The sequence below is a fragment of the Theropithecus gelada genome, chromosome 7a (assembly GCF_003255815.1).
Source record: "Theropithecus gelada isolate Dixy chromosome 7a, Tgel_1.0, whole genome shotgun sequence".
NCBI classification, from domain to species: domain Eukaryota; kingdom Metazoa; phylum Chordata; class Mammalia; order Primates; family Cercopithecidae; genus Theropithecus; species Theropithecus gelada.
The window spans coordinates 18,727,452-18,750,031 of record NC_037674.1 but is presented as its reverse complement, the minus strand read 5'-3'; the positions used below and the strand labels follow the sequence as shown (position 1 = coordinate 18,750,031).

Sequence of the window (22,580 nt, the reverse complement as noted above, 5' to 3'; positions counted from 1 at the left end):
ACATATAAAATGTTATGTAGAATTCTTTGAAACCAGGTGCTTAAACTACCAGGTGTGTGTGTGTGTATTTTTTAAGAGCTTAAATTCTTCCTTTCCTACCACACCCAACATGGTGCTCTTTTAGAACAAAACTTTGGAACAACTAGAAGTCAGGTTCAACACTAGAAACAGAAGTCCAATGTACCTCAGAGCTCAGAAAGGCTCTGGAGAGCAGAACTTCACTGTGGTCAAAGAGTAAAGTAAAAATATTAAAAAGAAAATACATTGATTCCCAGTTGACTCAGTTCAACCTGTATAACCCAATAGATAAATCAGGGAAGTAATTTTAAAGTCCTCCATAATTAATGAGTTCCTCAAATTATTTAAGTAGAATTTAATTTACAAATATTTTATTGACATCTTTCTTAAATATAGTACAGAAACCAAAGATACATCATTGTACACAGTGAGGTCTATATTCCAATAACTTATGCTGTGAGTCACCAAGCACCTGAATATTTCTTAGGCCTCACATATTTCTGGTTGCCCAAAGTTGGCATTTAAGAGTTTTTAACAGATAAATGCAGGAGCAACATTTACAGAGACTAGGCCAAATTCTAATGAACTTAGTGCTCTTGATGTGGAACTAGTGTAGGCAAAATGAAGCTGCATTCCAGGTCAGTCCCATAATACTTCACCTCTGGGTTCATTTATGTACAGATAAGACACAAGCTATATATGGTCTTAACAACAGAGAGAGTGAAAATAGCAGCTATGGTGGTGACCAGGTAAGTCTGGGATGGGGCTTTGAAGATGCAAATGGTATGCATGTACAGGGTTACCTGGTATTAACAGTAGGGGGCAGGCGTACTTTCCAAAATGCTAGATCACTGAAGGAATCCAGGAAATAAGGTTTCAGAGAGTCTATTCCAATCTACATACACTGTATACAGTTTTTGTAACTTTTAATCTTTTTTTTTTTTTTTTTTTGAGACAGAGTCTCGCGCTGTGTCACCCAGGCTGGAGTGCAGTGGCGCGATCTCGGCTCACTGCAAGCTCCGCCTCTCAGGTTCACGCCATTCTCCTGCCTCAGCCTCCGAGTAGCTGGGACTACAGGCGCCCGCCACCACGCCCGGCTAGTTTTTTGTATTTTTAGTAGAGATGGGGTTTCACCATGTTAGCCAGGATGGTCTCGATCTCCTGACCTCGTGATCCACCCGCCTCGGCCTCCCAAAGTGCTGGGATTACAGGCTTGAGCCACCGCGCCCGGCCAACTTTTAATCTTGATATAATTTCAAACTTACAGAAAAAGTTCCAAGAGTACAAGAAACTCCTGTATACCTGGATTCACCAACTATTTATATTTTGCCTATTTGCTTTTCATTCTCTATGTTTGTGAATGTGTGTGTATATACACTTTTTTTTTTGTTTTTTGAAACAGGGTCTCACTCTGTCACCCAGACTGGAATGCAGTGATCTGATCATGGCTCACTACAGCCTTGACTTCCTGGGCCCAAGCCATCCTCCTACCTCAGCTTGTTGAGTAGCTAGGAATACCAACATGTGCCACCATGCCTGGCTAAGATTTTTTATTTTATTTTATTTTATTTTATTTGTAGCGATGGGGTCTCCCTATGTTCTCCAGTCTGTTTTGTTGTTTTTTTGAGATAGTCTCACTCTGTTGCTCAGACTGGAATACAGTGGTGTGATCTCAGCTCACTGCAGCCTCGAACTCCCAGGCTCAAGTGATCCTTCCACTTCAGTCTCCTGAATAGCTGGGACTACAGGCATGGGCCACCATGCCTAATTTTTTTTAAAAATGTTTTTTTGCAGACGGGGTTTCCCTATGTTGCCCAGACTGGTCTCGAACTCCAGGATCCTCTTGCCTCAGCCTCCCAAAGTGCTAGGATTACAAGTGTGAGCCATGGTGCCTGGCCCACATGTTTTTTTTAAAAAAACATTCAATATTTCACCGTTAAATTTGATGTTGGCTGTAGTTTTTCATAAATGCTCTTTATCAGCCAATCCACATAAATTCTAGAACCTCAAACAAAAAAACTTATGCCATCCCTTCCCTCCGTTAAGAGTAGCATGACTTTTATAGTGTGAAAAGAATTTCATAAGGCTAATAAATTAAAATCATACACTTCAATAGCTTTTGTATACATACTAAACAAAAAAAGGACTATAAAACTTTATAACCATATTTTCATTGAATATATTATCATGAACACTTTCAGTCATTAAAATCTATTCTACATCATTTTTAGTGACTGCAATAGATCCACATTTTATGAATAAACTTTGATGTTTTTACTATACAATTTCTCTATGAGTAGATTGAGGGTAGAAAATAATATAATGCTATATATAATGCCACACAAAGTTACAAACACATATCTAAGAACTTCAAAAACCACAGAACTTCCCTCTACCCTGTTCCTTAAAACAAAGTGTGAGTGGAAAAAACAAACTTTTTTCCTCTGCTCTCACACCACAATAAAGACAGAAAACTTCTCTGACCAAATGTGTGTTTTTTTCCCCATCACCAAGCAAGCAATCAATTTTGCAGCAGATCCCATCTAGGTGTCCTCCAATTTCCCATGCTATCCCCTAGAGATGGCATTTGATCCCACAGACTGAGGGCCTAGCCCCACAAGACTGCTGCCCACTTCCAATGCCAAGTTCAAACCCCAGGTGGTTTTCAAATCAGGGTTCCCATGACCCCTCCTTGAGTTTAATTTGCTAGTAAAGCTCACAGAACTCAGGGAAACACTTAGGTTCACTGGTTTATTCTAAAGGACAGTACAAAGGATAGAGATGAAGAAATGGATAGAGCAAGGCATGTGGGAAGGGACAGGAGCTTCTATACCCTCTTCAGGTACAGCACCCTCTAGGGACCGCCACATGCTCAGTTACCTGGAAGTGCTCCAAAATCTGTTCTTTTGGAGTTTTATGGAGGTTTCATTATGAAGGTATGATTACCACTGGTCACTGGTGATCAACTAAACCTTCAGCCCTTCTCCCAAGAGTTTGGGGGAGGACTGAAAGTCCCAACTCTAATCATGCCTTGGTCTTTCCAGTAGGGGCTGCCAGCCAGCAGTCAACTCATCAGATACAAAAAGGCATCATTCTGGAGACATTAAGGATTTTAGGAGCAGTATGCCAGGAAACAGGGTCAAAGACCAAATAAATACTTTACGATATCACAGAAAACCTATCAGAAACCCTTAGTAATTTAAATTAGGGTTGTCATCAGCCTTAACTTCTTCTGATACCAGGGAAAAAACACACATTCTAAAGAGCAAAGCAATTCAAGCATAACTTGGTATCTAATACCCTCGTTTTTTGTTTGCTTTTTTTTTTTTTTTACCTTTCAGAACTGTCTTAGTTTGTCCCTTGTCTTCAGCTGAAATGGTCACAGTATGTGTGTTTATGTAAGCCTGCACCAGTGGTCCATCCTGTAGTGGTAGGGTTACAAGAGGCCCAATGAACTCTACTTAACACAATGTTGCCACTACTAGAGGTATCTTTTAGACCCACCAGAAAGTGAGTACCAAGGTGGAAATACAGCTTCCACAAAGAAAATGTAATAGAAGCTGTTTTAAAACTGAAAGCTGCAGTGATCTGTGATCAAGTCACTGCACTCCAGCCTGGGCAACAGAGTGAGAGCCTTTGCTGAAAAAGGAAAAAAAAAAAAAAAAAGAAAGCTGCAGCTATTTCTGTCTTTCTCACCCCTCAGCCAGTTATTCTCTCCTCTTCCAAAATTGGAGCAATGACTTCAATCTCTTTCTAGTACTGATGGGACAATCGTAAAGAGGGCAAAACCAGACCTCAGCAACTAGCTTTGTCTGTCACTAGGGTCATCCCCAGGCATTCACACAATCCCTGGTATACAATGTGACCTGGTGTCAATGGTCTTGGGATCTTGGAGAATACTTTTTTTTTTTTTGAGACAGGGTCTTACTCTGTCACCCAGGCTGGAGTGCTGTGGCATCACAGCTCATTGCAACCTCGAACATCCCTGGGCTCAGGTCTCCTCCCACCTCAGCCTCCCTGGTGGCTAGGACTACAGGCGTGTACCACCGTGCCTGGCTAATTTCTGTTTGTTTGTTTTTGTAGAGACAGGGTTTCTCCATGTTGCCTAGGCTGGTACTGAACTCCCGGGGTCAAGCAATCTGCCCACTTTGGCCTCCCAAAGTGCTGGGATTATAGGCATAAGCCACCACATCTGGCTGGGGAACACTTTTAAAAACTTAAAGCAAGTGAAGGGAGTCTGATGAAGGTAAACATAATAAAATATAAAGCTGTTTAGAAGGCTTAAAGGTCTTGGCAGTAACCTAATTTCCCCACTTTCCTAACTTTATACTAGGAATTCCAAAACATTTCCTGATGAGAAACTTTGATTTCCCTGAAGTTTTATGATCACTAATGGGGAAGGACTACTGAGTCACAATAATCACTGATGGAATGGGGATTTAATTAGCAACAACAGTCAAATCCCACCCAGTAAGCACCTGAGAGCTTGTGAGTCAGTTGAAGACACATATTTACTGAGCACCTGCCACATGTAAGGTGCTGGTGATAGAGCACAAGGAACTTGGCTGCTATGCTTCCAAGGAGTGGTGGACTGTTTCACTAAGTGGGATATGGCAGGACCTTGATTGCAACACATACTCAGAAGTAGTTCACCTCATTACAGCTTAAAAATGGAACACTCTGGGCTTCAGGTGATTCCATTTCTTCCTCAGTTCAGATCTGGTGCTGTCAGAAGCAAAGATGTAGTTGATGGATTCATAAGACAGATCCCACACCTGAGACTGGGTCAAATTAAATGTTTCAGCTGCCAGCTGGTACTCTTGAGACAGGTGTGTTGCAAAAACACCCTTATCATCAGTCTGCCAATGTAAACAAGAATGTTTCAAAATGAAAAAGGAAGGATTTTTCAAAAACGACCATCTTTTTGTTTAGAGTCTATTTTCCTATTTACTGTACTTCTTTCAAGAGTCTAAACAAGGGCCTACAAATTTATCTGTACATAGCTGTAACTAAACAGACTTATTTATACCTTAAGATACCTGAGCAGTGTTTCAACTCTGGCTGTATACTAAAATTATCTAAGGAGTTTTTAAAGCCTATCTATGCCCAGGACTCACCCCAGATCAAATAAAACAGAATCTCATGGGATGGGTGTGGAGCATCAATTTGTTTGTTTTTGTTTTTAAGTCCTCTCAAGTACCTTTTGCTATAGAGCCAAACCAGAGTCACCCTGGCCCTCTGCAGTCTCTCATGTCCCAGTCCCTTTTCTTTTTTTTCTTTTGAGATGGAGTTTCACTCTTGTTGCCCAAGATGGAGCGCAATGACATGATCTCCACTCACTGCAACCTCCTCCTCCCGGGTTCAGGTGATTCTCCTGCCTTAGTCTCCCAAGTAGCTGGGATTACAGGTGTGCACCACTATACCCAGCCATACCCCAGTGCCTTCTAACTCCTCTACTTGGGCATTATCCTCAGACATGCAAGGCAGTCAGCTAGGTAGTGAACATCTGACTTAATGCAACTCAGGGAGCAAAAAGGAGCAAAATACTTCACACGGAACACCTTACGCAGATCACAGAAGGATGGGCAATGCTGTACCAGAATCCGAAATGGTGCTGGTCATAAGATGGAACTGTCTGACTTTTGACGTTTGAGGTCAAACAGAGTTCTAGATGAAGAGGGGAAAAAAATCTCTTATTAAAAGCAAATAAGTGAACTCATTGTGTTCACCAAGTAGATACATAAGAAATCTTTCCAAAATTTGCTAATTTAGTTTATTAGGTTACAAAGCTGACCTTTCCTTATGTGTGAAAATTTGTAGTTCAATTTAGTGTAGTTGTATAGGAAATATGTGCTGCAACTTATGGCAACAGCGGTACCAGGCAAAGAATTAATATCCCTTTCACAGCCACGCACTTCTCTTTCTTTGACCAAAATAGAGAGGAAAGAGGAATGTCATGATGAAAAAAGCAGAGAATTATCAATGATAGGAGCGGAAGGGTTTTTTGAAAAGCTACTGCAATCCCTCCTGGTCTAACAGTAGAAGCCAAAACACAGGTAAGAAAACTGTAGTACTGCATGTGAGAGCATTATGAAGAGCTAAGAATGAGCAGGGACTTTGCCATGGCTTCTAAGAACCCCTAAACACTTTCACCCAGACAATCATTCATTCACCTCCTTCTGCTTCTAGGTAAGTTAAGTCCATCTTAAGAATGACTCCTACTATTGACTGGGTGCGGTGGCTCACGCCTGTAATCCCAGCAATATGGGAGGCCAAGGTGGGTGGATTATAAGGTCAGGGGATCAAGACCATCCTGGCTAACACAGTGAAACCCCATCTCTACTAAAAAAAACCACAAAAAACAAAATGAGCCAGGTGTGGTGGCGGGTGCCTGTAAGTCCCAGCTACCAGGGAGGCCGAGGCAGGAGAATGGCGTCAACCCAGGAGGCAGAGCTTGCAGTGAGCCAAGATCGCGCCACTGCACTCCAGCCTGGGCAACAGAGTGAGACTCCATCTCCAAAAAAAAAAAAAAAGAGAGAGAATGACTCCTACAACTAACAAATTCCTTCCTGGAAATACTACCAGTATCCCCAGCCAGAGTAAATACCTGACTGACCTGATTGATGGCATCTGCTCACTTGAGTAAGGCAGCCTCAACACAGGCTCCCTCAGTTTAAGGGATGACAAACCCAAACTGCCCCCTCACTCTGTTGGGAGCAGAGCCGGGCCACCACACCAAGTAAGATCACTATGCCAGTGGTTCCTATTCTCTCCACTTTGGTGGATATTTAAAATTTTCCTTAGCTTAAAAAAAAAAAAAAAAGGCCGGGCGCGGTGGCTCAAGCCTGTAATCCCAGCACTTTGGGAGGCTGAGACAGGCGGATCACGAGGTCAGGAGATCAAGACCATCCTGGCTAACACGGTGAAACCCTGTCTCTACTTAAAATACAAAAAAATTAGCCGGGAGAGGTGGCGGCGCCTGTAGTCCCAGCTACTCGGGAGGCTGAGGCAGGAGAATGGCGCGAACCCGGGAGGCGGAGCTTGCAGTAAGCGGAGATCGCGCCACTGTACTCCAGCCTGGGTGACAGAGCGAGACTCCGTCTCAAAAAAAAAAAAAAAAAAAGCAAATCTCACCCATTATGAATTGCTGAAAACTCTATAGTTAAAACATACTCACACAAGCATTTTTATAAATTGGTAAATTTAGCAAATTGATCATTCTGTAAAATGGTTTGCAGCCAACCACTTCTTCCTTCTTTAGAAAGGCCTTTCCCAACCATCCAATCGAAAGTGGTTATACAATCACTACTATATCAGCCTGTTTTAATTTTCTTCATAGAACACTGATACTTTCTTGTGTATTTGTTTACCGTCTTCCCTCTGCTAGAATATGAGTTTCTTGGGAAAGAAAGCTTGCCTGTTTTGTGTACTGCTCCATTGACAGCAATGACAACAAAGTAGGCACTTCATAAACACAGACAATCAAGTGTGTAATGATCAACAGACATGTGAAAATATACTTGGGATTTTCCATGTTTAAGTTTTAAATAATGTTACATATTTTCATAACACATGTCAATTTTATTAAAGTCATTTCAAAATTCTAGATGACCCTTTATTCCTTTAAAAAATTCTTATTGAGTTCCAAGCATTGGAGAATGTAGCAATGAATAAGACAAGCAGGGGCCCTGCTCTCATAGAGCTTATATTCTAATGGAAGCTAAAGCTTTCTGTTACTTAAATAAGGCTCAGAAAGCACACACTCCATGCATCTTTTAATAGCGAGATGACATTCGTACTTTTAGAACAGTACTTCTCTACAATCCCCAGAAAACCTGGGGATTGGGGGAGGGACAGAGAGTCATCTGGAAGACCTGAAACTCCAAGCCTTACCCAGTGGTATCCGATGTTGCCTCACAAAGTGCACCAGATCCAGGGATCCTCTCTCACCGGAGTTGAGAAATGTTCCATGCCCGATTCTGTCAGGAAGCAGATCCAGGAGTATTTGTGTTTCTTTTTTTTGGTTTGGAATCTAAAGAAAGGGGAGGAAAAGGGATCAATGGCCTCTTTCAGTGGTTCTTAAAGAGAATTTTTTTTCTATAGCTAGGTGCTCTGCCCCTCTGTGTAGTACTTAATACAGACCTTTTGGAAAACTGAACTACTACTGCCTTCCTAGCTCTCTTTGACTTTTATCTTCTCATTCTTTCCTCAATATTCTTCTAGATTCATTTCAATGATAATAATAAACACTTATTAAGAACCTACTTTGTGCTTTTTCACAGAAATTATTTAAGGCTTCACAAGAATCTTAAAAAGTATTAAGATGAAGAAATTAAAGCTGAGAAAAATTAAGTAATTTTCAAAAAATAAAACTTCATAACTCTATATGTATATGTGTGTTCTGTAATATACATGTGTTCATATATATTATAAAAAGTTCTCAAAAAATATAAACACAAAACTGTTAACAGTATTAACTCTAGGGAGCAAAACAAATAGAAATTGGGCTTTTAATTTTTAATACTTTCCTACTTGACACTTGGATTTTTTTCAGGTACACATAACTCTTACAGTTAAAAATGTAAAGCATTTTTTTAAAAAAGTTGTCCAAGGTCATAGAGCTAGTGAACGGCAGAGATAAGGGTGAAACCTAACTCAGTCTGACTCCAGGGCCCAGTTACTTCCCTCACATAGTGTGCTCATCATGTTTGATTCTGGCAAGGCTGGCTATGTACATACCACAATCACCATGAAAATGTCTGGCTGTGCTCTTTATCTCCTGGATTGCCCAAAACACAAATTCTTAGAACATTTTTAATGAAAGGTTTTATATCCAATGGACTGGATGATAAAAGCAACAGAAACGAAGGTAAAGAACAAGTTCTGATGTTGCACACAAGGCCAGAGATAACTGGTCACTGTCACACGTGCTATTCCCTTACAATGACCAATGGTTTCTATCACGCATCAGGTAGGTCAGCCATAGGATGTCCTGTGGATGAAAGGTCTTTCGAATTAGAGTATGGAAACATGGATTCTAGATTTTAAGTCCTGCCACTAGATTACTGATGTTCTACTTATAGACATGAAAGATACAAGTACTGGCAAGGGGTTCTGATTTTTTTCCTTAATCTTTAAATCATGATGCTACTTAAACTTTATACATTACCCCTTTAATACAATAACTCTGTGAGGTAAGTAGACTAACTATTATTTTCTGCATTTAAGAAATAAATAGATAGAAGTATTGAGGTAAAAAGTAAATCCATCTATAAAATGGGGAAAATTGCAGCAGAGTCCCTCACAAGGGGTTTGCCTCACAAGGATGTGCTTACGAAAGTGACTACTTCCCAGCAATTATCTGTCACTACGTTCATGCTACCAGTGAGCTTGGGGCTGATGAGGGAACTGGACCTCTTTGCTGGGCTTTGTAAAATGACGAGCTGCTTCCTTTATTGCCATTGGATGTGATAAAAATCAGGTCCCTTCTACTATGAGGACAGGTGAGATAAATTGGTGCTTTTCTTAGAGTCAGCTTGCCAATGACAAGACAGATGTTGGAAATGCATGCACTTTCTCTAGCAAGATGTCATTAAGCTGCTTTTAATGACACAGCTGGCATTTGAGTCAACAGCCACTCCCAGGAACCACAAAAGGATAAAAACAGTAACACTAGAGACTAAAGCAAGTCATGTATTTAAAAATATTTCTACTTTCCCTTTTTTAAAAATGTTTTCCCAATCTAGGTTTATTCCTAGTCACTTACAAATGACCCTATTATTTTCTATTACAATCTGTCCCTTTTAGCCTAAGACAATATTATTTACCTCTGAAAGATGCAATGCCAACTTCAGACCTGCTTTCTTAGCTTCTAAAAGAGGTTCCATGAAGTCTTTTGCTTGTCCTACCTTAAAGATAAAAGTTAAAATGAGGATGCGTGAGAATTCTGGGAAAACCGAGGAACTGAGTACTCCATTCCAATAAACAACATAATGGCAGAAAAAATTATGGTAGAATAATTCATTTGCACATGTTGTTTATAAAGCACCTACAGTGTGCTAGCCACTTTGCTGAACACAAAGCTGGCAAAGGCACAGTCCCTGACCTCGAGAATCTTGTCTAGTAACAGTAAACTGAGGTCAGTCAGCTAAGCTGGATATAGTAGTCACCAAATTTTATGCCTGGAAGGACACCTAGATATCCAGAGCTAAGGGGAACTCACTCACTTGACTCAGGAACTCTCATGATTACTCAAAACACTTCTGTTAAACAGGTGGATAAAAAGAAGGGCAGAATATTCTAGGTTTGGACAAAGCCATAAGAATCAGTTTCATGGGACTCTCTTATTCAGTTGTTTTCAACCAGGAGCAATTCTGCCCCCCCAGGGGCTATTTGGCAATGTCTGGAGACATTTTTGGTTGTCACATCTGGGAGAGTGCTACTGGCATCTAGTGGGTAGAGGCCAAGGATGCTGCTAAACATCCTACAATGCATGGGGCAGCCCCACAACAAATTATCCAGCCCCAAATATCAAGATTTCTGCTTGAATCTGACATTCAAGAAGCTCAGGTCAACATTTCTCAACTATCCATGAAATAGTTAAGCCCCAACACCCTAAGACATCCATCCACTGTATGTAATGAATTACATTATAGTGCAGATAGTCTGGTACTAGCTGTGCACCATCTTTAGAAGAATGGAGAAAACAGTCATATAGTCAGGCAACTGTTTTTTGTTTTTTTTTTTTTTTTAGTGTACTTAATTGTTTCACAGAACCTGGGATGAGAGCTGCTCTAGGCATTCTGGTCATCCAGGGCAGAACAGGCCTTCATCCACACAATGGAGTGTCTGCTGGACACTCTGCAGAATGCAACACAAGATGCCCGAAGCTAGTCCTTATCCCACTAACTGATTCTACCTTTTAGAATTAAAATATATGTAGGAAAAATAACTTACAGTCGGGTCTCCACTGAGGTCAAGGCCAAGAACTATACCCTCAGTAGAAAGGAAGAACTCCTCGGCAAGTTTTACAGTCTCCTTGGCTACTAAAGGGCCACCTCTTCTGTCAACTGCTATCAAATACCTTTAACATAAGAAAGACAGAGTTGAAAACTAATATGACACAGATGAAAAAGACAATTCTGAGTACAGCCAGACAGAGATGGCAGTCTCTGTAATACATCTCACTAGGAAAAGTATAGCCTGACTGAATGTAGACAACCTGACATTTTACTTTGCCATATGGACTGAGACATGAATTCCTAAATAGCATCAAGCATCTAGTCAGTGTTCAGATCTACAGTTGTCTTTTGAGGTTTTTTTGTTCCTGTATTTGTTTCTTCAGTTTGTTTGATTCAGGATCCAAACAAGGTCCATACTTTGTGTAAGTCAATGTGTCTTCTAAGGCTGTCTTAATCTACAACCATTCCTTCCTCTCCTCCCACCTCCCACCCTGCTTTTCTTGTACCTTCTTTGTTGAAGAAACCAAGTTGTTTGTCCTACAAAGTTTTCCATGGTCTGGATTTTGTTGATTGTATCCCTGTGTTGTTAACATGTTGTCCTATTTCTTATATTTCCTATCTAGTCTAGAGGCAGATCAGGTTCCATTTTTTGGTAAGAGTAAACTGGTGATGGTGTGCTCTTATGAGGCTGAGATCCATTATTTCATTAGGGGTTACAAAATTAGAAATATTCTCATTCGAAAATGTATCAAATATCTGATAAAAGTTCATTCTTCAAATATTAGCTGGAATTCTATAGGACTTGAATACCCAGAGAATCTCTGTTAATCTTTTTTTTTTTTTTTTTTGAGACGGAGTCTTGCTCTGTGCCCAGGCTGGAGTGCAGTGGCTTGATACTGGCTCACTGCAACCTCTGCCTCAGCCTTCTAAGTAGCTGGGACTACAGGCGTCTGCCACCACGCCTGGCTTTTTTGTATTTTTAGTAGAGATGGGGTTTCACCATGTTGGCCAGGATGGTCTTGATCTCTTTGATCTCATGATCTACCACCTCGGCCTCCCAAAGTGCTGGGATTATAGGCGTGACCCACCGCACCCAGCCAATATTTCTTTTTTTCTTTTTTTTTGAGACAGAGTTTCATTCTTCTCACCCAGGCTGGAATGAAATGGCACGATCTTAGCTCACTGCAACCTCCACCTCCCGGGTTCAAGCGATTCTGCCTCAGCCTCCCGAGTAGCTGGGATTACAGGTGCCTGCCACCACACCTGGCTAATTTTTGTATTTTTAGTAGAGATAGGGTTTCACCATGTTGCCCAGGCTGGTCTTGAACTCCTGGCCTCAGGTGATCTGCCCGCGCTGGCTTCCCAAAGTTCTGGGATTACAGGCATGAGTCACCGTGCTTGGCCTGTTAATATTTCTTGAATACCCAGAGAACCCCTATAATTTTTCTAAAGCAGTTATTAGCTTACTATTTATTCACAAATTCCTTCAGCATTTGTTCATTTATTCATTTACAAAATTTAGATCAACAATATATAAAATGCTGTATCTTTTTTTTCACTTAGCAACTTCCCATGCCATTAAAATAATGTTAGAAAATAGTATGAATCATGTGAACATACCATAATGTAATTATCCTCTGAATGCTGGACATTCTAGGCTATTTTCTAATTTTTGTTATAACATTATAATAAGGAATCTTATGCATAAATCAATCTATTTCCTAGGATGCATTTCTGGCACAGAATTGCTGGGTCAGAGGGAAAAACTTTTTTATAAATTTTGACATACATTGCTCTTTAGAGAGGCTTTTTCCTCCCCTTACCTGTGTACCAGTGCAGGATTTAAAGAGGTTTTATTAATTACATATGCTTACCAGCAGTGTGTAACTTTACAAACACTTGCTATTACTTTTTTTTAGCCTACGGAAACAGCATTGTAATATATGATTAATGAGTTTAGTAGTTTTCTATGTATTTCTATACATTTACCAGCTCTTTGTATGTCTTCTTCTCTGCATTCTATTCTTCTGCTTGGTTTTTTATTGGGGTTATTAGTTTAGTTAAGCTTAATTTTTAGAGACTTATAACCTGAAACTATACAGCTAGCTTTTTTTCTTTCTTCATTTAGGGCTTTGTTGAGCCCATACTGTGTACCTACTTTATGGTAAGTACTAAAGATGTACTTGTGAATCTACATGTACATGATTCACAAGTACATCTTTAGTACTTACCATAAAGTAGGTACATAGTATGGGCTCAACAAAGTGGTGAATCATAAAACAAGGTCCTTGGCTTCACTACACTTACACTCTAGCGGGTGGGCATACATACAAACTAACACAAGATAATTCCTTATCTTGTTACAAATAATGCCATAAAGGAAATAGATGGGTGACTAGAGGATTAGTGGGGCACTTTAGACAGAGTCGTAAAGGAAGGCCCCTCTGAGGAAGTAACAGCCAAATTGAGATCTGAATAATGAGAAGAAGCCAGCCAGTTGGGCAGGAATCTCGTAGAAATGTGTTCTGGGGAATACCAAACAAAGGTGCTGAAGGGGGACAGTTTTCTTGTTTATTTTAGGAAGAGACAGCACGCCCACGGTAAGGGAAGAGGAGTGGTCTAGATGAGCTGCTGAATTAACAGAGGCAGCCAGACCATGTGGGACCTTGTAGGCCACAGTAAGAAGTTCATTTTAGCTTAACGGCAAAGGAACACCATACTTTACTCATGTAAAAATACTCAGAATTATATTGCCTTATGAATAAATTCAGAATTGTGTTCTCACTTTAAACAACAGGGTTCTTGATTTTATTTTTCTATTGTATAAATCAATGAATGATTAATTCTAAAAAATCCATTACACCCACGATCAAAACAGTAAAAATTAACATTCTGGTTTTGTAAATGTTAACTACTAAGGTACAATCTTCTTACCTAACATCAATGTCTAAGTTTTCTTGTTTGGATTGTTTTATACCTTCAAGTATAGATTCCACATAAGTCTTTTTAGTCATTCCTGGAAAGGACACATAGAAAATACATGTGAAGAGATCATCAACTATTTCATCCTTCACCTTCAGCAATCCTATATGAACAAGTACATTTTCACTTTATGCTATGACAAGGGCATGGTTAAAGATGAGTGAAAATATGGCCCTTATCGGTACATTTGAGTAAAAGTAAATTATACTTTAATAAAACTGGGGGAAAATGAAGTGTTACAGAAATGAAATGAAAAAAATAAAGACTTTTTTTTTTTTTTTTTTGAGACAGGGTCTGGCTGTCACCCAGGCTGGAGTGCAGTGGTACAGTCTTGGCTCACTGCAACCTTTGTCTCTCAAGCTCAAGCCATCCTGCGACCTCAGCCTCCTGAGTAGCTGAGACTACAGACGTGTACCACCACGTCCAGCTAGTTTTTGGGTTTTTAGTAAAGACGGGGTTTTGCCATGTTGCCCAAGCTGGTCTCAAACTCCTGGGCTGAAAGTGATACGCCCGCCTTGGCCTCCCAAAGTGCTGGGATTACAGGCATGAGCCACCACACCCGTCCTGCTTTTTTTTTTTTTTTAAAGGGACATTTTCTCTCCTGGTCCAGAAAAAAAGTCCTAACTTGGATTCCTTTCCCCTCAATCCTGCTCGGGCTTAGTGTTTCTCATCCAGGGAACCAGGATGTTCTTCCAAGTATGAGCGCTCTGCTCTCTGGGGCGATCTGCAAGGGCACTCTCCAGAGCAACCTCCTGTCAAATACCTTTTTTTCTTTTTCTTTAGGCTACATTGGGAAAAATAAAATACCCTTTTACCCAGATTATAAAATGCTTATGTTTGGTGGAAAGTCTCTGGTAAAATACATAAAGTTATAAATAAAAATAAAAATAAAAATAGGGTGTGGTGGCATGCCTGTAATCCCATCAACTTGGGAGGCCGATCACTTGAAGTCAGGAGTTCGAGACCACTCTGGTCAACATGGTGAAATCCTGTCTCTACTAAAAATATGAAAATGAGCCAGGTGTGGTGGCATGTGCCTATAATCCCAGCTACTCAGGAGGCTGATGCAGGAGAATCACTTGAACCTGGGAGGCGGAGGTTGCAGTGAGCCAAGATCCTACCACTGCACTCCAGTCTGGGTGACAGAGCAAGACTCTGTCTCAAAATAAATAAATAAATAAATAAAAATAACCCCACCACTGAGAGGTAACTACTGTTTGTTAAATACACATATACACATTTATTTCTATGTCTTATTTCAAGAGACCTTTTTTAAGGTCTCTCTGCTGCTCAGGCTGAAGGGCAGTGGCATGATCACGGTTCACTGCAGCCCTTGGAGCCCACAGAGGTAGGGTCTCACGATGTTGCCCAGGCTGGTCTTGAACTTCTGGCGTCAAGTGATCCTCCTGCCTCAGCCTCCCAAAGCGGTGGAATTACAGGCATAAGTCATTGCACTCTGCCCACATACACATCTGTAAATAGAGGAGATACTACTAGGTATATATGTACCCAGTTCAGTCATTTAACATGATTCTGAGTATTTCCCCATGTCATTAAAGTGTCTTCACCAGTATTTTTAATAGTTGTCTAATATTCCATTAGCCTTTATTTAACCATTCCTCTACTGTTGCATATTTAGGTTAATATCCTTCTTTTGGAACTCCATCGAAAGAGCCCTACGAGTTGGCTCTTCTCTCCTTCCCTTTCACTACTCTCACCAGTACAACGTGGAACCGATTCTACGGTTCAAAAATGCAAGAGAGCCTTCTCCTTATCTTACGTAAACACTTATACTTTACAATAATAGTTTCAAAAATTTTACCCCCAAATGATTACTAAGCTACACATATCAGGAAACAAGATGACCTACGTCTCTTTGGGTCATAAACAAGGTGCTAAGAGGGCCCCAATGTCTCCTGATGCTGATTATAGAAGGAGGATCTCAGGAAATTCCTCCAGACCATAGCCAGATCTCATCTCTATCCAAAGAGGTTTTACCACATCACAGCTTGCTCCTGGCCTAAGAAACTATTCCCTGAGGCCAGGTGCGGTGGCTCAAGCCTGTAATCCCAGCACTTTGGGAGGCCGAGACGGGCGGATCACGAGGTCAGGAGATCGAGACCATCCTGGCTAACACAGTGAAACCCCGTCTCTACTAAAAAAAATACAAAAAAATAGCCGGGCGAGGTGGCGGGCGCCTGTAGTCCCAGCTACTCGGGAGGCTGAGGCAGGAGAATGGCGCAAACCCGGGAGGCGGAGCTTGCAGTGAGCTGAGATCCGGCCACTGCACTCCAGCCTGGGCGACAGCACAAGACTCCGTCTCAAAAAAAAAAAAAAAAAGAAACCATTCCTTGAGAAGTGAATGAATAATTTTAGTAACTACCATAAAACACGATTCTGCATCCATTCAACGGCATTGTCTCACAAGTGCCTGTGATGCAGGGAGCAAGAATCAGCCTCTGCTTGTGCCAATGCAAACATACGGAGCAGGTATCCTTTTCTCAGAGTGAAAACAACTAAACAAAGAAGAACAAAAGAAACTTGCAGGCCTTTGTTTCCTTCCTTAAACAGATAATGCCTGACTGGAATTTTACTACTTTTTACTTAAGAACAACTCACTCATTAATAATGTACATCAGGATGGGTGCAGTGGCTCACACCTGCAATTCCAGCACTTATAGAGGCTGAGGTGATCGTTGGGCCCAGCAGTTTGTGGTTACAGTGAGCTATGTTTGCATCACTGCACTCCAGTCTGGGCAAGACAGCAAGACCCCGTCTCTAAAACAAACAAAATGAACATCATTAACGTACATCAGAGAGAGGACTTGGACTGTTGACTAAAGGTTCAATGAAATACAGAACAACACAATAGTGTAAAAGTTAGTGCTTCATATTCCCACTCACAAACGTGTGAGTGATCAAAGCACATAGGAAAAGGACAGTACATTTGCTGAGAAGTATAAATTCTACCGGTAGCATTTTCTCTTCTGGGTGTGCTCCTTAGTTCCAGGTACTTGACACCATCATCTGCAAATTCTTTTATGACATCTTTTGTGACCTGATAATAAAGATAACGTACACAATATTGATAATGTTTGTGTAAGGGTCCCAATGAATGTGCCAAGTGCTACAGCTTTATTTTATTCATTAAATTTGATTTGCAAGAAATGTTGGAAGTTTCTCACGTGGTAGAGATTATCCACTGTGTCACATCCCTGATGGAGACTATGCAGGGCTGCAATATTTACAATCACTCCCATCACCCCTCATTCCCACGTTCAATCCCAATCTGCACATCAGCTACACCTTTTGTTTCTTTCCCCCCTTTTAAACATTTATTTCCTAGTATTTACAATAGCAGAATGATAAAATAGAGAAATGGTGCAAAACTAAAACCAGCTGGAACCATCTATATGTGTAGACTGCTAGGAAATGCACATACGGAAATAAACAGCTAAAATGATTAGGTATTACTGATGTGCTATTTGAAGTCATGGCTTAAGGTTTTTATTCAAGTTATTTAGGAATAAGTTATATTTTTCAATAAATCCTGGAAGTGTTAAATTTTCTCAAGAATTACTTAGGGCAAAGAAAGTAGGTGATAAATATGAGTAAAACTGTATCCAATTTAGTGCAAATCTCAATAATCCAAAAGTTCCTGAAGTCATGTTTTTCCTTTCCGCCTTCAATCCTAAAAATTCTACAAGAAAAAAAGGCTAGGTTGGCGAAGTTGTGACAAACTGCCCTAATTAGTCCTCACAGTTGGTATCCTAATCTTAATCTGCTTTGACTACATGCACACAGGCATGTGAGTGCAGCATCCTGGCAAAGCAAGAGGGGCTGGCTGTTTGTACAGACAGTGCCTAACAGTATGGCACTACTCTGGTGAATTGATAGCAATCCAAGTTGTAGACCTCTTCTTTTTTCTTTTTCCACTAAAGACAAAAACGAACTTATTATAATGTAAGCGGAATGGGTATCTCAGTTTCATCAAGAGGTCTAAAGACCCAGATTCTGAGAATACAGCCAAAGATAATACATCAGCATTCTAAATCCATGGAACTCCTGGACCAAGCAAGACACTACTGCTATTCCACCAAAGAGCATGATACTGCAACCTCCATGCCATCATTCATGGCATTGGCCCCATGGCACTGCTACTCCAGGAACTCCCTCTTGCTGTCACTGACACTATGAAATTGTGGCCTCACCTTTGTATTATAGGTTGAGGAACCTGGATCTTGTCATTGCCCCAGAATAGAACAGACCCACACTCACCTACCCCGGCTCACATGAGACTAATGCAGAAACCTGTTTGACAATGAGGAATAAGGTAGAAGCGAGGGTTTGAAATAGTAGTCCTTTAAAGTGACTACTATCCAAGGCTCCCTCTTTCTGAGTGGCTAGGTACCTGTAAAACCAAATGAACAATGAAAAACTAACAAGTATGGAGCAAGAGCAAAGGGAGGAAGATTTATCTAGGCCACAGTGAAGCCTACAGAACCATCCCTAACCCACATCCAAGAACATTTCCCTGGGGTCCATATCTGCGTTTGCCAGATTTAGCCCTTTCTGTGATGTGTGGCAGGTAATGCAGTAGGTACTGAGGACACCCCTTTGGGCTTTCCTCTCCTATGCGCTGGACTGACAGTATCTATTCAAATTCTTTTTCCGGGCAAAGTACATCACAATTAGTTAAGTTCCTACTTACTCAAACCTCTCTAAGACTGTATAAGCTTAAATGGGAAAGAGCACGAGCTCTGCGACCAGATAGTGCGCCACTTACTCTGTGTGTGTGATCTTAAGCAAGTTACACTTAACCTCTTTAAGCCTATTTTTTCATCTACAAAAAGGGAACAATAAAAATACCTACTTCTGAAAGTAGTGCTAAGAATAATGTCTGGTACATGTAATAACGAGTATCATTTTTTCAGCCATATTCCAATCCTCTCTTTGAGATTATACCCAGGTCACCTTGACTGGAGTTTTCAGTGATCTCCCTCACACTCAGTTCTACATTTACAATCAATCTCTTAGTTTACTCTCATTGACGTTTCATTTATCATATAGGGCACCCCACTGTCACCCTCTGAACCACCTAATAGCACTAGGTCAAACGCACAGAATCTTATTTCTCACCTAATTTAATAAAGATTTTCAACTTTCATTGTGAAATGAATGTAGCAACGAGCATGCCATTATTATACCCATAGAGTATTAAACTGTCAAAATTTAAATTTCATCATTTTGCTCTACAACACTCATCAACAAAGTGAGATCAGAGCCCCTGTGGTGGACGTTCTTAGCAATGTTCAATGGTATCTTTTGAGACGCTGCTTAGAGAATGCCCTTTTGGTTCCCTATAAATCCTTACGTGTGTCTCTAACACAGAGCTTACTACACTATGTTGCAATATCTGCTTATTTGTCTGTTTCTCCAACATAATTATAAATTCCTCGGGGCAGAAACTGTGTCAATCTCTCTAAGACTTTACCACAGTGCCTGGAACACTGTGGACACTCAGTCAACTTTTGTTGAATGAAACTAAAAGGTGATTAATTTACTTACCACTTATCATGAAGATCAGTCTTTACCAATGAGGAAAATTTTTGCTTGATCAATCAAAAGTTACCAGTCCAGAAACACAGGTTATACTTTCTTTGCATTTTTTTTCTACTGGTTAGGATCACTGACACAATTTTGCTTCTCTTCATTTAGAAAGAGAACATTTTAAAATGCCATCCTAATCAGATCAACGATACAGAAGACAATCTTTCATGTCAGACTCTAGTATAATGGAGCTTCAGATAAGAGAACACAGTGGGCCGGGCGCGGAGGCTCAAGCCTGTAATCCCAGCACTTTGGGAGGCCGAGGCGGGTGGATCACGAGGTCAGGAGATCGAGACTATCCTGGCTAACATGGTGAAACCCCGTCTCTACTAAAAATACAAAAAAACTAGCCGGGCGTGGTGGCGGGCGCCTGTAGTCTCAGCTACTTGGGAGGCTGAGGCGGGAGAATGGCATGAACCCGGGAGGCGGAGCTTGCAGTGAGCCGAGATCACGCCACTGCACTCCAGCCTGGGAGACACAGCGAGACTCCGTCTCAAAAAAAAAAAAAAAAAAAAAAAGAGAACACAGTGGTATCCTTTGTGCCCTCAGAGGGAAGGCACAATTTCCCTAGGGATTAATCACTTAATCTCTAAGCTCTTCATGAACTTCTTCCTTCTCTGTAATGTCCACCCATGAAGTAAGTCTCCTATGTAACACAGACAATGCTTTATTAAGGATATCTCCACCTGTGGTCTAGTATTTCATATATGTATGTTATATATGAAAAACAGGACCAAATTTTCTCTTCCACATTGTCCTCTATCCTATAGAAGATGCTCTTCCTGGTTCTTTCCTCATATCTTTTACAAGAAACACAGTCTTTCTGTGCTAGCTCTTAGGCAAATGTCTTACATCGGTTTTGAAAAGAGTTGCCTTAATAGAGAAGACATTTTTCATCACTCTTAATGAGAGCACAAATGAAAGGTCATGTGCAGTCATGGAAGGAAATTACTTCATAATTTTTAAACCATTCTAAAAATTCGTTCATGTCTTACCATTAGAATATCTTCAGGGCTACTAGTAAGTTGATGAATAGTTTGAAACATCTGGAAACATCTGCAACGTGAATGAAAAGTTTTAACATATTCTAATCATCAAAGAAACTCACTAACTGAATGAATTAAATTTTAGGCTAATAGTAAATATATATTTATATTTACAAACAACAGAATAGATTTTTCAAAAATTACATTGATCTGGAAAGATATCAAATGACTGAAAATAAAACATTACTGATATTTTTAAGTGGGAAATAATAGTACCCCTTCTCCAACCCACCCCTGACACGGGGAAATTCAATATGCCTATATTTTCAAATCTAAAGACTACCCCAGGCTGGGTATGATGGCTCATGCCTGTAATCCCAGAACTTTAGGAGGCCAAGGCAAGTGGACAGCTTGAGCCCAGGAATCTGAGACCAGCCTGGGCAACATAGGGAGACCCCCATCTCTAAAAAAATTCAAAAAACATTAGCCAGTCATGGTGGCGTGCACCTGTGGTCCCAGTTACTTGGGACGCCAAGGTGGGAGGACTGCTTGAGCCCCAGAGGTCGAGGCTACAGTGATCTGCAGTTACGCCACTGCACTCCAGTCTAGGCAACAAAGTGAGATCCTGTCTCCAAAAAAAAAAAAAAAGGCAAGCATATCCCAATACATTATAACTTCACAAACAACAGAAATCACTAGAAATACTGTCAACAGTCTAATAGCTGGAAAAAAATGTTGTATGTTAAGATATTTGCTCCATGCCAGATGCCAACCCCATTTCTGTTAACTACTAAAATCTGAATTCTTACATACTACTTACAATCTCAAAATACTGATAGAGAAAAAAAGGAGTATGTCCACAACCTCCCCACACTTACTCTTCTAAAGTTCTTTTCTTTCCTTTGTCAATCACAGTCATCTGATCGTGGATTTTAAGATCTGGCTTCTGGGCTATTAATTTCTTCATGGTATGAGAACTAATGGATCCATTCAAGTGGGCATGAAGTTCCTAAGACAAGAGATACAACCAGTAAAACTTACCAAATATCCAATAGATTCATAGCATCATACCAGATACTTGATGTTTGTAGTTTGCACTAGGCAAATTGCTTACCAGATTTAGCTACATAACAAAGTTTACAAATTTTGCTACAAAATTTACTTTTTCTATTTTTGAGATGGAGTCTCACTCTGTCACCCAGGCTGGAGTACATTGGTGTGATCTCAGCTCACTGCAACCTCCGCCTCTCAGGTTCAAGCGATTCTCCTGCCTCAGCCTCCTGAGTAGCTGGGACTTCAGGCATGCCACCAAGCCCAGCGAATTTCTGTATTTTTAGTAGAGATGGGGTTTTGCCACGTTGGCCAGGCTGGTCTCAAACTCCTGACCTCGGGTGATCCACCCGCCTTGGCCTCCCAAAGTGCTGGAATTTCAGGCATGAGCCACTGTACCCAGCCAAAATTTACTTTGATGAAAAGAAGCAACATAAAAGTCATTACAATTAGCAACCACTCAAGATTTCTGTAGTTGAATTCTCACCACTTTTGGCAATTCAGAATAGAAGTCCGTCTTCCATGGCTGTTGCTCTTCCGCCTCCACCATTTTAGCAGGAAAAAAATGGTCGTTCTCCACTCTTATTCTTGGTATGAGCAATGTGATGTATTTCAGTCAGTACACTGCATGGTACTGAATTTCCTTCAGATTGCTTTACTTTCACACATTTTGATAAGATTAGCTGTATGTGTAGATCTGGGTTCAGCTTCACCTATTTTAACAAATGTTAATATTTTCAGATGTTAACATAAAAGGAAAGGAACAGGATTTTGCTAATTTTCTCTTTAAAAGGCAAAAGCCCCTCTAAAACTAACTTAAGTGTGTCTAAGGTGGGAAAAAAATTAGTAAACAACATAAACTAGAAACAGGAAAAGACCTCAAGCCTGTAAGAGGTGTACTAAAACCTGACATTTAGTAGAGTGTATTCCTTAACTATTGGCACCTTCTACACAATGACTTCAAAATTCGAAA

General features: G+C 40.5%; 1 protein-coding gene across 2 annotated transcripts; it reads right to left on the bottom strand.

The window, feature by feature from the left end:
- Window positions 1–2,755: 2,755 nt before the first annotated feature.
- On the bottom strand, window positions 2,756–22,278 carry ADAL (adenosine deaminase like). 2 transcript variants are annotated; one of them, XM_025390767.1, is made up of 10 exons: window positions 22,095–22,278; window positions 21,436–21,566; window positions 20,567–20,627; window positions 16,932–17,019; window positions 13,914–13,995; window positions 10,975–11,101; window positions 9,846–9,926; window positions 7,912–8,050; window positions 5,585–5,685; window positions 2,756–4,877 (listed from the first exon to the last, which is right to left on the bottom strand). In XM_025390767.1, exons 1-10 carry the CDS (start codon window positions 22,155–22,157, stop codon window positions 4,683–4,685), a joined length of 1,068 nt encoding a protein of 355 aa, XP_025246552.1. In that variant the 5' UTR covers window positions 22,158–22,278; the 3' UTR covers window positions 2,756–4,682. The 2 variants fall into 2 exon arrangements, with proteins under 2 accessions (XP_025246552.1, XP_025246553.1); XM_025390768.1 differs by lacking the exon at window positions 9,846–9,926.
- Window positions 22,279–22,580: the final 302 nt, after the last annotated feature.

Excerpts from the sequence above, each read along its gene's own strand:
- ADAL (XM_025390767.1), bottom strand. The coding sequence starts at position 22,157 with ATGGTGGAGGCGGAAGAGCAACAGCCATGGAAGACGGACTTCTATTCT. Across the intron at positions 20,628-21,435 it reads AAGAAAAGAACTTTAGAAGA|ATGTTTCCAGATGTTTCAAA; the intron begins GTAAGTGTGGGG and ends TTCACGTTGCAG. Across the intron at positions 13,996-16,931 it reads CAGAAGAGAAAATGCTACCG|GAATGACTAAAAAGACTTAT; the intron begins GTAGAATTTATA and ends TGTCCTTTCCAG.